The following is a 14,303-nucleotide window of genomic DNA, read 5'->3' as shown; positions in this document are numbered from 1 at the left end:
ATGATAAAAACATTGTGCTTAAACTTTCTACTGGGTCGTAGAAACACCTCAGTCACACCGACCTGTGTGTCCTATCGAATACTGTGACCAGTGTACCTACAGTAGGTCTACTGTAGGTCTCTGATTGTACCGTACAATGACGTCACGCACATAGCCTCTACCAACAGGAGGATGTCATTCAGAACTGGCCTCTGTGTGAAAAGTCAAGCCTATCACCACAAATGAACTCTGGCGGCACATAATACTATAGGTCACCAGAGTCGGTGAAACAACGTGGGGGCGTGGTTTGACCGGAGGAGCAAATCTGCTCTGTGCGCTAAATGTCATTGAAGCAGAAAGTCTGTTGAGATGAAGTGACTTTATATTCTATAATAATATTATGATGAGACTGAAGACTTTACACACATTATACTACACACATTATACTACACACATTATACTACACGCATTAAACTACACACATTATACTACACACATTAAACTACACACATTATACTACACAAATAGGAGAGGAGAGGAGAGGAGAGGAGAGGAGAGTCTTCAGTCAGACATCATGTTACCGGTAAGTTTAAATTAATTAACTGAACTAGGTCAAAGTTTACACACACACACACACACACACACACACACACACACACACACACACACACACACACACACACACACACACACACACACACACACACACACACACACACACCAGAGATGTCCACGAGTCTCTGAGCTCGAGTCCGAGTCAAGTCTCAAGTCTTTGAGGCACGAGTCGAGTCAAGTCTCAAGTCTTTGAGGGTTGAGTCGAGTCGAGTCCGAGTCAAGTCTTTGAGGGTCGAGTCCGAGTCAAGTCTTTGAGGGTCGAGTCCGAGTCAAGTCTCGAGTCTTTTTAAAGTCTTTTTTTTTAATTGGGGGGGGGGGGGGGGGGGATTCTATTCTTAATTTATTTAATTATGTATTTATATGATGTAGCCTAAGGCTGAAATACAGTTATTATGCACACACACACACACACACACACACACACACACACACACACACACACACACACACACACACACATGTAAAAGTATAGACAGGTCATAATAAATCACATTAGATTCACAGATTAGAGATTTTATGTATTTTCCCCACAATTTATTTTCATTCAAATGAAATGTGATTGAACTTGCACTAATAATGACTTTAGTTGATTTTTCACTCTTTAAAATATAGTATTTCTTAATTATTAATAATTACAGCTTGTAGATTGGCTATTTTCACGATTTTTAATTGTTTTTAAATAATAATAAAAAAGGAACATACAAGATTTCCACCCGACAGCGATAATATATAGCCAATATGGTTCTGTATCAGTATATGAGTCAGTTTTTGCAGATTTCATTCTAATTGGCTACTATGCCTGCATATGAATTTCATGGGCCTGGGTAGGTCACCCTGGCTTGGCGGAGATATGCCCTGTTGCGCACAGGTTAGGCGAGCAGAGCAGTGGCGTCTTATCTTCTCAGCAGTGGCGTGATATCTCTGTGTCTCCTCAGCTGTCATAGACATGTCACTTGCTTGTAGTCAGTGGTTCTCAACCTGTGGGTAGGGACTAGCTGTAGTATACAACCCTCGTAGACGTATTTATGATTCTGAATCATAAATACGTCTACGAGGGTTGTATACTACAGCTAGGTCGGGACCACAACGGAGCTCACAATGCCTCGCAAGCTTGTAGATCTGCTATTTTCACAATATTTATCTGTGGAATCGAGTCAAATTAAATGTGGATCCCCAGTTCAAATATGATTCTTTTGGGGGTCACGGCCTGAAAAGGTTTGAGAACCACAGCTTTTATGCAGTGAACATTACATGAGCGTAGCGTTTACCGTGGTGAAGTGTTGAATATTCACCCAGCTGGGTTTAACGAAATGAAAATCCGATGTTTCCTAAACGTGCTGTCACAGATGATCCGACCATCTTATAAAAAATGTAAGCATACGCCAAGATAACTGAGGTTATATAGCTGATTCTGAGCTAAACATATTTGTTTAATTTCGAAGTTTTTATATTTAAACTTTATGATGAAAGGCCGCGGCGGCCACACACATAGCAGCTGTTGCGCTCGCCTCTCCATGTTTTAGTTAATGAGCAGCACGAAACAGCTTGACTGAAGCTAGCCATGGTTCACATGACGCTTGTATACAAGCGTCATGGTGCCGAGTCCCCCTGGTCTAAAGTTGTGTTCGATTTCTTCACATTGCCATCTCTCACATAAACATAAACGTTCAGATTTCAAATATAAAGTGCTTACCACCGAGCCACGGATGTTACAAGGCGATGCGGACCGCGATGAGTACCCGTATCTCCCGTATTGTTCAATAAAAAGCATTTTAATCCCATCGCCGGCCATTTTCTCCAAATTGTCTCCGATACTTTCAACCATGCGACACTAATGGTTGGAAGGTGTATTGCACTCTGATACATTACAAAAAAATAAAAAAAAAAAAAGAAAATGGCCGGCGATGGGATTAAAATGCTTTTTATTGAACAATACGGGAGATACGGGTACTCATCGCGGTCCGCATCGCCTTGTAACATCCGTGGCTCGGTGGTAAGCACTTTATATTTGAAATCTGAACGTTTATGTTTATGTGAGAGATGGCAATGTGAAAAAATCGAACACAACTTTAGACCAGGGGGACTCGGCACCATGACTGTCATGGTATGACAGTCATGTTTCAGGGCTAGACTGAAGCCGGCTCCGCGCAGCGCGCACTGGAGCGGAGGTTTCTTTGCGGGGGGGGGACAGGGGAGTGGAAGTTTCTTGGGCATTTCATTCATTTATTTGTCCAAAAAAAAAAACATAAAATAAAGATTGTCCACGAGTCTTTGAGGCTCGAGTCGAGTCAAGTCTCAAGTCTTTGTGGGGCGAGTCAGAGTCGAGTCGAGAGTCTCGTTTTTGGCAACTCGAGTGCGACTCGAGTCCGAGTCCCTAACTCGAGTCCCCATCTCTGACACACACACACACACACACACACACACACACACACACACACACACACACACACACACACACACACACACACACACACACACACACACACACACACAGGGACAATGGTTTTGTTATCTAGGCTTGTTTTCTGTTTTCTAACCACAAGGTTATAATGTAAATTGGACAAAATCTCATTTAGACTGATGTTGTTTAACTGGTATCCTATAGTTAATATACAGATTATTATTTAGATGTTATATAGGTTAGACTGATGTTAGGTTCATAGTTTACCTGTGATCCTATAGTTTACTGAGACACTACACTGTCTCTCTGTATTCTATGATCCTATAGTTTACTGAGACACTACACTGTCTCTGTATTCTATGATCCTATAGTTTACTGAGACACTACACTGTCTCTCTGTATTCTATGATCCTATAGTTTACTGAGACACTACACTGTCTCTCTGTATTCTATGATCCTATAGTTTACTGAGACACTACACTGTCTCTCTGTATTCTATGATCCTATAGTTTACTGAGACACTACACTGTCTCTCTGTATTCTATGATCCTATAGTTTACTGAGACACTACACTGTCTCTCTGTATTCTATGATCCTATAGTTTACTGAGACACTACACTGTCTCTCTGTATTCTATGATCCTATAGTTTACTGAGACACTACACTGTCTCTCTGTATTCTATGATCCTATAGTTTACTGAGACACTACACTGTCTCTGTATTCTATGATCCTATAGTTTACTGAGACACTACACTGTCTCTCTGTATTCTATGATCCTATAGTTTACTGAGACACTACACTGTCTCTCTGTATTCTATGATCCTATAGTTTACTGAGACACTACACTGTCTCTCTGTATTCTATGATCCTAGAGTTTACTGAGACACTACACTGTCTCTGTATTCTATGATCCTATAGTTTACTGAGACACTACACTGTCTCTGTATTCTATGATCCTATAGTTTACTGAGACACTACACTGTCTCTGTATTCTATGATCCTATAGTTTACTGAGGCACTACACTGTCTCTCTGTATTCTATGATCCTATAGTTTACTGAGATACTACACTGTCTCTCTGTATTCTATGATCCTATAGTTTACTGAGACACTACACTGTCTCTCTGTATTCTATGATCCTATAGTTTACTGAGACACTACACTGTCTCTGTATTCTATGATCCTATAGTTTACTGAGGCACTACACTGTCTCTCTGTATTCTATGATCCTATAGTTTACTGAGATACTACACTGTCTTTGTAGCCCCTTTCGGGACCCTGTTTACCTTTTTTATATTTGGGAAGGCGGTATCCAGGGTCCCTTGTCGCTCAAACCACTCTCTCTCGTAGTCGCGGCTACCACTGTCTGGTCTCGGGCTAATAGCTCGTCGCTTAGAAGTTGCAGAGATTTCTCAAAGGTACCCACAAGAGCAATAGTAGCGCGCCAGAAAGCTGCATTAATCCGCACGGATCGGCGATGCCGTTTAACATTTTTAATAATTTAGTAAAACTTAAGCTCCTCTCTCACACTCTGCTCCACTGCCCATGTCCCGCCTCCCCGCGGTAACTGACAAGCTGCGCGTCCTACGCATAACTCTATAGCCAAATTCATTGAATTCATTCATGCAGGGTGGCCATACGTCCTCTTTTACCTGGACATGTCCTTTTTGGGGGGCTGTCTGGGGGTTTTATAAAATCCTTCAAATGTCCGGGGTTTTGAGAGTTTGGGTGATATCTCCCCCACTTCTGGGACGAAGAAAAAAGAAAAGAACTCAGAGGATTTTGTGATTGTGCGAAATATTGTTTGATGGCGAAATAAATCATGACTGATAGACATGAAAAAGACCCTTCACAGCTAATAGAGAATAAAAAAAGATTAAGAATCGGTTCAGAATTGAATGAGTACGGCTATAGTTAAATAGCGTAAAGTGTCCTCTTTTTGGGAATTCAGAATATAGTCACCATATATTCAGTCTATATATAAATACAATACATTATTTTAAGCTTTTGAGACAGAATAAGTGTGCACAATATATTACAATGTATATATAATTGTATTATACTTTATATCAACGCAATAAAGCCAGTGGCTTGTTGCGTCTTTTCAGTTAATTTACACTGTTTGTGTGTGTGTGTGTGTGTGTGTGTGTGTGTGTGTGTGTGTGTGTGTGTGTGTGTGTGTGTGTGTGTGTGTGTGTGTGTGTGTGTGTGTGTGTGCGTGCGTGTGTGTGAGAGAGATGCGCAACGAGTGATCGGCGGGGGCGAAGGGGGGGGCAGCTGGTGCTTTCGGCATGGTGTCGGGTTTCAAGCATTGTTTGTGTGGCCACATGTGGAGGTGGACCATGTATACGTCACGGGAGAGGGGAAAAAACAAAAAAAACGTGATGGAGCTGTGGAGAGTGGTCGAGCGTACACTTGATGTAAACTCACTAAATGCGGAAGTAGAGAGCCTCCTCGGTTCCTCCACTCGACTCCACTCGCCTCCTCCAAGAAGCAACTGAATAATTGGACCCTGACTACTTCCGGTTTGGAGTCGGAGTAACCGAGTGGGAGTGAGCGAGTGGTCGAGATTTTCGGGTTTGGAATTTGGCTTATGGTCCTACGTTACTGCCTCTGATTGGCGAGCTCCTACATGCTTGCATGACAATCACAACGCGGGGAGGCGGGACATGGGCATGTGTCTGTCAGACAGACAGACACATGTGAGGTTACAGTGTTATTTTATCACATGTGACAGAGTGACAGGGTGACAGAATGACAGGGTGACGATTCAATCTTTGGCTGACATCTGGGTGGCTTTTGGCATGGGCAAAAAATACCGATTTTACCACATCAACAACATGTGTAAATCTCTGGGGGAGCCACAATCTCGTGCTCTGCCTATGTTCCATGCATTGTCAGGTTGTGACACAACATCTGCTTTCCACAGTAAGGGTAAGAAGTCAACTTGGCATGCCTGGCAAGCCTATGATGATGTCACAGAGATACTTGTCAGTCTGGCCAAACATCCCTTCCAGCAGCTGAATGTTGAGAGTCAGCAATTCCAGAAGCTTGAGAGACTGACGGTTATCCTGTATGACAAATCCAGTCCTTTGAGCTCCATCAACCAGACTAGAAAAGAACTCTTCTGTCATGGGAATAGGTCAATGGAGAAACTGCCACCCACCCAAGATGCACTACTTCAGCATGTTAAGCGGGCAGTGTATCAAGCAGGCATCTGGGCGACCAGCCTACAAACAGAACAAGTTATTCCTTCCCCACATGAGTATGGATGGACCAAGGAATCTGAGGCATGGGTGCCAGTTTGGATGACAATTCCAGAAGTCTCCAAAGCATGCAGAGAGCTGATCAAATGCTCTTGTAAAGGGGACTGTTCCACCTGCAAATGTGGCAAATCAAATTTGGACTGTTCTCCACTTTGCAATTGCAAATGTTTGACTCACAAGACCATTTGTACTTAATTTGGCGCAAAAGCAGTGACATTTGTAGAATTTGTTGCGCCCCCTATGGGTGGAAGTGAAATCGCATTGGCTCTACGTTTATTAATGGCCCCTCAATGATATGAATTTAGGACAAATAGGTCGCTGTGTTTATGATTTGTGCCATTTTTTTTCCAAACAGACCCTCCCACAAATTTCAGAAGCCAATCATAGCCAATCCGAAGGGAATATGAAAATTCTGACTGATAAATCTTGATCACATGACCAAAGACAGAGGGTGTGCCGATTTGTGTGAGTTTTGGACAAAATATTTAGGAGTAGTAGCAAAATATGTGTTTTGAAGATAACGCAAAATGGCGGAAAATCTTGAAATCGGAAAAGAGGCGGGATCTATATGCAAAGTTGCGTCATGAACCAAGGAGTCCAGGGAATTTTGATGCTATGACCTACGGTTCAAGAGTTATAGGCCAAAAGGTGAATCGGCCTGTTTTTTTAATGAATATTAATAATTATACTTTTCAGGATTCCAATTGAAAAATAGCAAAAATAGCAATATAATAATATATACGAGCTTGTAGATCTGCTATTTTTGCTACTTTTGTGTGACATAGTGTGTATTCATACAGTGTGTGTATTTCATAGTTTGTATTTCATACTGTGTGTGTGTGTGTGTGTGTGTGTGTGTGTGTGTGTGTGTGTGTGTGTGTGTGTGTGTGTGTGTGTGTGTCTGTGTGTGTGTGTGTGTGTGTGTGTGTGTGTGTGTGTGTGTGTGTGTGTGTGTGTGTGTGTGTTATAATAGTTGGTCACATGGATCCATTTTGTTATTGAATGTTCTCTCTGTGTTCAATAAAGACACATCTATTGATAGTCAGTTAATTAAGGTTCTGTCTGTCTGTCTGTCTGTCTGTCTGTCTGTCTGTCTGTCTGTCTGTCTGTCTGTCTGTCTGTCTGTCTGTCTGTCTGTCTGTCTGTCTGTCTGTCTGTGAACCCCCCAGGCTGTTTGTAGATCCATAGTGTTGCCATGACAACCCAAGGACAGACACATTGATTGGTGAACAATTTCACCAAAATGAAAAAGACCAGGGGTCTTCAACAGGGGGTCAGGGACCCCTAGGGCACTGGTTCTCAAACTTTTACATGTCTACTTTGTCAGCTGCTGTCTGCAATAAACAAATCAAACAAGAACAATTAAAAATAGCTCAACACTAACTGGTTTCTCCAGATTCAACGCTTTATGCCACTTTCACAGCCAATGACACAGTCAGATATATGTGTGTTAGTGTCCATGTTCTAACCCTAACTATAACCCTAACTATAACCATATATATACACATATATACATGTTCTAACCCTAACTATAACCATAACCCTGTTAGATAACTGTTTATCATGTTCTAACCATAACTATAACCATAACCCTGTTTGATAACTGTTTATCATGTTCTAACCATAACTATAACCATAACCCTGTTAGATAACTGTTTTTGCACAACTTTTGCCGTGTTGCCACTCTGTCATTTATATTTTGTCGATGTGGTGAAACCTCCATTTGTAAAATGAAGACACAACTAATGACAATAACATGAAGGCTGTTGAACACATATTAACATAACAATAACATGGAGGCTGTTGAACACGTATTAACATAACAATAACATGGAGGCTGTTGAACACGTATTAACATAACAATAACATGAAGGCTGTTGAACACGTATTAACATAACAATAACATGAAGGCTGTTGAACACATATTAACATAACAATAACATGAAGGCTGTTGAACACGTATTAACATAACAATAACATGAAGGCTGTTGAACACATATTAACATAACAATAACATGAAGGCTGTTGAACACGTATTAACATAACAATAACATGAAGGCTGTTGAACACATATTAACATAACAATAACATGAAGGCTGTTGAACACATATTAACATAACATAACAATAACATGAAGGCTGTTGAACACGTATTAACATAACAATAACATGAAGGCTGTTGAACACATATTAACATAACATAACAATAACATGGAGGCTGTTGAACACGTATTAACATAACAATAACATGAAGGCTGTTGAACACATATTAACATAACAATAACATGAAGGCTGTTGAACACATATTAACATAACAATAACATGAAGGCTGTTGAACACATATTAACATAACAATAACATGAAGGCTGTTGAACACATATTAACATAACAATAACATGAAGGCTGTTGAACACATATTAACATAACAATAACATGAAGGCTGTTGAACACGTATTAACATAACAATAACATGAAGGCTGTTGAACACATATTAACATAACAATAACATGAAGGCTGTTGAACACATATTAACATAACAATAACATGAAGGCTGTTGAACACATATTAACATAACAATAACATAAAGGCTGTTGAACACATATTAACATAACATAACAATAACATGAAGGCTGTTGAACACGTATTAACATAACAATAACATGAAGGCTGTTGAACACATATTAACATAACAATAACATGAAGGCTGTTGAACACATATTAACATAACAATAACATGAAGGCTGTTGAACACATATTAACATAACAATAACATGAAGGCTGTTGAACACATATTAACATAACAATAACATGAAGGCTGTTGAACACATATTAACATAACAATAACATGAAGGCTGTTGAACACATATTAACATAACAATAACATGAAGGCTGTTGAACACATATTAACATAACAATAACATAAAGGCTGTTGAACACATATTAACATAACATAACAATAACATGAAGGCTGTTGAACACGTATTAACATAACAATAACATGAAGGCTGTTGAACACATATTAACATAACAATAACATGAAGGCTGTTGAACACATATTAACATAACAATAACATGAAGGCTGTTGAACATGTATTAACATAACAAAAACATGAAGGCTGTTGAACACATATTAACATAACATAACAATAACATGAAGGCTGTTGAACACATATTAACATAACAATAACATGAAGGCTGTTGAACACGTATTAACATAACAATAACATAAAGGCTGTTGAACACATATTAACATAACATAACAATAACATGAAGGCTGTTGAACACGTATTAACATAACAATAACATGAAGGCTGTTGAACACATATTAACATAACATGAAGGCTGTTGAACACATATTAACATAACAATAACATGAAGGCTGTTGAACACGTATTAACATAACAAAAACATGAAGGCTGTTGAACACATATTAACATAACATAACAATAACATGAAGGCTGTTGAACACATATTAACATAACACTAACATGAAGGCTGTTGAACACATATTAACATAACAATAACATGAAGGCTGTTGAACACATATTAACATAACAATAACATGAAGGCTGTTGAACACATATTAACATAACACTAACATGAAGGCTGTTGAACACATATTAACATAACAATAACATGAAGGCTGTTGAACACATATTAACATAACAATAACATGAAGGCTGTTGAACACATATTAACATAACAATAACATGGAGGCTGTTGAACACGTATTAACATAACAATAACATGAAGGCTGTTGAACACATATTAACATAACAATAACATGAAGGCTGTTGAACACATATTAACATAACAATAACATGAAGGCTGTTGAACACATATTAACATAACACTAACATGAAGGCTGTTGAACACATATTAACATAACAATAACATGAAGGCTGTTGAACACATATTAACATAACAATAACATGAAGGCTGTTGAACACATATTAACATAACAATAACATGGAGGCTGTTGAACACGTATTAACATAACAATAACATGAAGGCTGTTGAACACATATTAACATAACAATAACATGAAGGCTGTTGAACACGTATTAACATAACAATAACATGAAGGCTGTTGAACACGTATTAACATAACAATAACATGAAGGCTGTTGAACACATATTAACATAACAATAACATGAAGGCTGTTGAACACATCTTCATTCTGAACCTTTACCCAAGCTGCACATAATCTGACCATTAGATATGACCATTAGATATGACCATTAGATATGACCATTAGATATGACCATTAGATATGACCATTAGATATGACCATTAGATATGACCACTGTGGGCGTGGCCAGGTAGGGGAGCAGGGAACCCCATGAGTTTCCTGTTGACCAGTGTTACATTTAAGAGTTTCTTAATTAGGCTTTTCTAATGTTTTTTAAACCAGCCGTTCACACATGACCTCATGTCAAGGAGAGTCGCAGACCCCCAGGGACCCCCATCTGAAAACTTGTGGTCCCAGGGACCCCCATCTGTGGTGCCAGGGACCCCCATCTGTAAACATGTGGTCCCAGGGACCCCCATCTGTGGTGTATAAAAACATGTGGTGTCAGGGACCCTCATCTGTAAACATGTGGTACCAGGGACCCTCATCTGTAAACATGTGGTACCAGGGACCCCCATACAAGATTTGTGTTGTTAAAATGTTTAAAGAATATTAAAAAATATTTTACTTTTTCACACCCAATATTTTTTGAAAATAGCAGATCTACAAGCTCACCGCATGTTGTGATTTGACACATTGTGAGCTTGTTGATCTGCTACTTTCATATAGCCTAGTTGCTTCTTTTGGGCTTGTTTTCAAAGACCTGGCTGCTTGTTTCTTTTGCAAAATCTGGCAACACACTGATGACCTGCATCAGACCTGGGTTCCATTTTGGAAGAAGGAATGTTTGTTGTGGTTTTAACAAAGAGACTCTTTAAAGCCTCACACTGTAATACAAAGCACAACTTTGAACCAATAAAGGGTGTTTGATAAACTTTAGAACCTAAAAGAAGGAAGAATGTATTTATTCTGGTGGATATGGAACAGAACAAAGGAAGAGGTTAGGTGAGGAAAATCATTGTTATTTTTATGAATGCTTTGAATTCTTCCTTTTAGACTCTGTTGGACGGTAAGAAGAGCCTGGATTAAAGTTCTGCCCCCCCCCCCCCCCCCACTCCGCCCATTTTGAGAACCAATGTTCTATGGGTTAGGGTTAGGGTTACAGTGAAAACAGCCGATCTACAAGCTCCCAATGCGCTTGTAGATCTATTTATGGTTATTGTGTTAAGATGAGAGAATATAAAGTGGTGAAACTAGTAATAAAGCCCTGGTGGTCTTGGATATTTCACAGAAGCAAAGATTAAAGCCTCAATCTGCGATTTCTTCACCTGGTTGGCAGCATGTAGAACAGCAGGAACAATATGACTAAAACTTAATTATTTTACATATTGTTATTGTTTAGGAATCAGCACTAGTGTGTGTGTGTGTGTGTGTGTGTGTGGGGGGGGGGGGTGGTCCTTTTCACACTGTTTCACAAATCGCCCATTAGGATGACCTATGACCTATGACCCCATTAGGACACATGAGATCTGTTTTTATGGATTTTATGGAAACATACTGTAGTTCAAAGTTCAAAGTTAACCCATTAAGACCGGGAACTCATCTGTGTCATTTGTAGATTTCTTTGCGCTATTCAAAAATAGCAGATCTACAAGCTCATACGAGTGCCGCACTATGAGCTTGTAGATCTGCTATTTATGAAAAATCATGAAAATGTGTGTAAATATTAGATTTTTTTTAAGCGAATGTTTGTAACTCAAATCTTTGCTTCTGGGGGTCCCTAGAACAACACATTTTGAGATGGGGGTCCCTGGAACAACACATTTTGAGATGGGGGTCCCTGGAACAACACATTTTGAGATGGGGGTCCGTGGCCAAATACAAATCGTTTTGAGGGGTCCTTGACATGAAAAGGTTTGAGAACCACTGATTATAGCAACATACGTTTAAACAAATAATTTAAAAAGTATGATTTAGAAGACGTGTGTAGAATCCTCCAGAAGCAAAGATTTTAGTTACAAATGTTCGCTTTAAAAAGAATATATATATATATATATTCAAAGATTTGCACAAATTTTCACGATTTTTCAAAAATAGCAGATCTACAAGCTCATGGCGTGGCACTCGGTGCCACACCATGAGCTTGTAGATCTGCTATTTTTGAATAGCCAAAGAAATGTGAAAATGACACCCTGTGTGAAGTGGGCGGTGTCTTGCTAGCTAATCACAATACTGAATGGAGTCGACCAATCATGTACAAAAGATAAATACATTTATTGAAACACTCTTTATGATGGACGAAACCATAACTTGAAAAAAACCAATTTATGTTTTTTTTCAAGTTATGGTTGCTTATATAGGGCTATGCACATGTGTCATGTGACACTGGCCAATCACAGTCCTGAATAGATTGTGATTGGCCAATCACAGGGCAGGATAATTGTACAAATTTCCAAACCTCACTTTTAGGGGCGGTTTCACTGCCCAAGATATTTGTACATTTTTCCAAATCTCACTTATAGGGGCGGTTTCACCGCCCAAAAATGACACTAAATGGGCTAAAGAGACAGGAAGAGGAAGCTTAACCCTTTGTTTGAAGGTGTATTTTGAACCCTTTGTTTGAAGGTGTATTTTGAACCCTTTGTTTGAAGGTGTATTTTGAACCCTTTGTTTGAAGGTGTATTTTGAACCCTTTGTTTGAAGGTGTATTTTGAACCCTTTGTTTGAAGGTGTATTTTGAACCCTTTGTTTGAAGGTGTATTTTGAACCCTTTGTTTAAAGGTGTATTTTGAACTCTTTGTTTGAAGGTGTATTTTGAACCCTTTGTTTGAAGGTGTATTTTGAACCCTTTGTTTGAAGGTGTATTTTGAACTCTTTGTTTGAAGGTGTATTTTTAACCCTTTGCTTGAAGGTGTATTTTGAACCCTTTGTTTGAAGGTGTATTTTGAACCCTTTGTTTGAAGGTGTATTTTTAACCCTTTGTTTGAAGGTGTATTTTGAACCCTTTGTTTGAAGGTGTATTTTGAACTCTTTGTTTGAAGGTGTATTTTTAACCCTTTGTTTGAAGGTGTATTTTTAACCCTTTGCTTGAAGGTGTATTTTTAACCCTTTGTTTGAAGGTGTATTTTGAACTCTTTGTTTGAGGTGTATTTTTAACCCTTTGTTTGAAGGTGTATTTTGAACCCTTTTGTTTGAAGGTGTATTTTTAACCCTTCCAGGTGATCCTGACGGTGTATCTGAACAACAGCCAGCAGATGCTGACGGAGGTGCCGGTTACCGCGGCGACCAGAGTGATTGACGTGGTGGAGTACTGCAAGGAGGCGGGCGAGGGGGCGTGTCACCTGGCTGAAGTGTGGGCGGGGCGAGGTGAGTCATGTTACCATGGTTACGCTGTTTGTTGACCGTTTAGGCCTTGTTTAATAACGGTGTGGTCGACGCGCTGTGAGCTTGTAGATCAGCAGTTTGTTGCTACTTTTGCATGACGGTGTCATACATTAATTTATGGAGAAAAAAACTAACATAAAAAGACTAGCCCCGCAGCTCCCTGCCAGGCTGGGTTGACTAACCCAGGGAAGTCAGTTCTGTCAGATAACTCACAAATAGATAGAACCAATATTTTAGACTGAATATATTGAAACAATATAATAGAATGAGAATACAAGTGTGGATGTAATATGTTATCTTGGCGTTCAGGCTCTGCTACATTTCTCTCCCTGCTCAGCACAATTAAGACAACCATCATTAACCATGAAGAGCAGGGAGATAGATATATAATAACACAACCCCCCATGGGGAACAGAACCAATAGCAGAGCCCACTGGTGGTGCTGGGGTGGTGGTGGGAGCAAACGCCGCATGACAACACCCAGAAACACAAGCGGACGGAACACAAATGTAACTGAGCTTAAATAACCCGCCCGTGTATGACGTACTGTATGGGTCTGCATGACGTACTGTATGGGTCTGCATGA

The 14,303-nt window shown here is 39.5% G+C and overlaps 1 protein-coding gene across 1 annotated transcript in view; it reads left to right on the top strand.

Annotated features, from left to right (window-relative positions):
- Window positions 1-541: 541 nt before the first annotated feature.
- Window positions 542-14,303, top strand: part of LOC308074135 (apoptosis-stimulating of p53 protein 1-like) — a 168,162-nt gene continuing 154,400 nt past the window's right edge. Inside the window, 2 exon segments of the mRNA XM_080413467.1 lie at window positions 542-562; window positions 13,552-13,699. Of these exon segments, the coding sequence (XP_080269593.1) occupies window positions 554-562; window positions 13,552-13,699 (157 nt within the window). The 5' untranslated portion in view covers window positions 542-553.

Source organism: Gymnoscopelus braueri, assembly GCF_963280865.1.
Source record: "Gymnoscopelus braueri genome assembly, chromosome: 19".
Taxonomy (NCBI): domain Eukaryota; kingdom Metazoa; phylum Chordata; class Actinopteri; order Myctophiformes; family Myctophidae; genus Gymnoscopelus; species Gymnoscopelus braueri.
The sequence above is the reverse complement of the archived record's forward strand: the minus strand, read 5'-3'. Positions and strand labels throughout refer to the sequence as shown.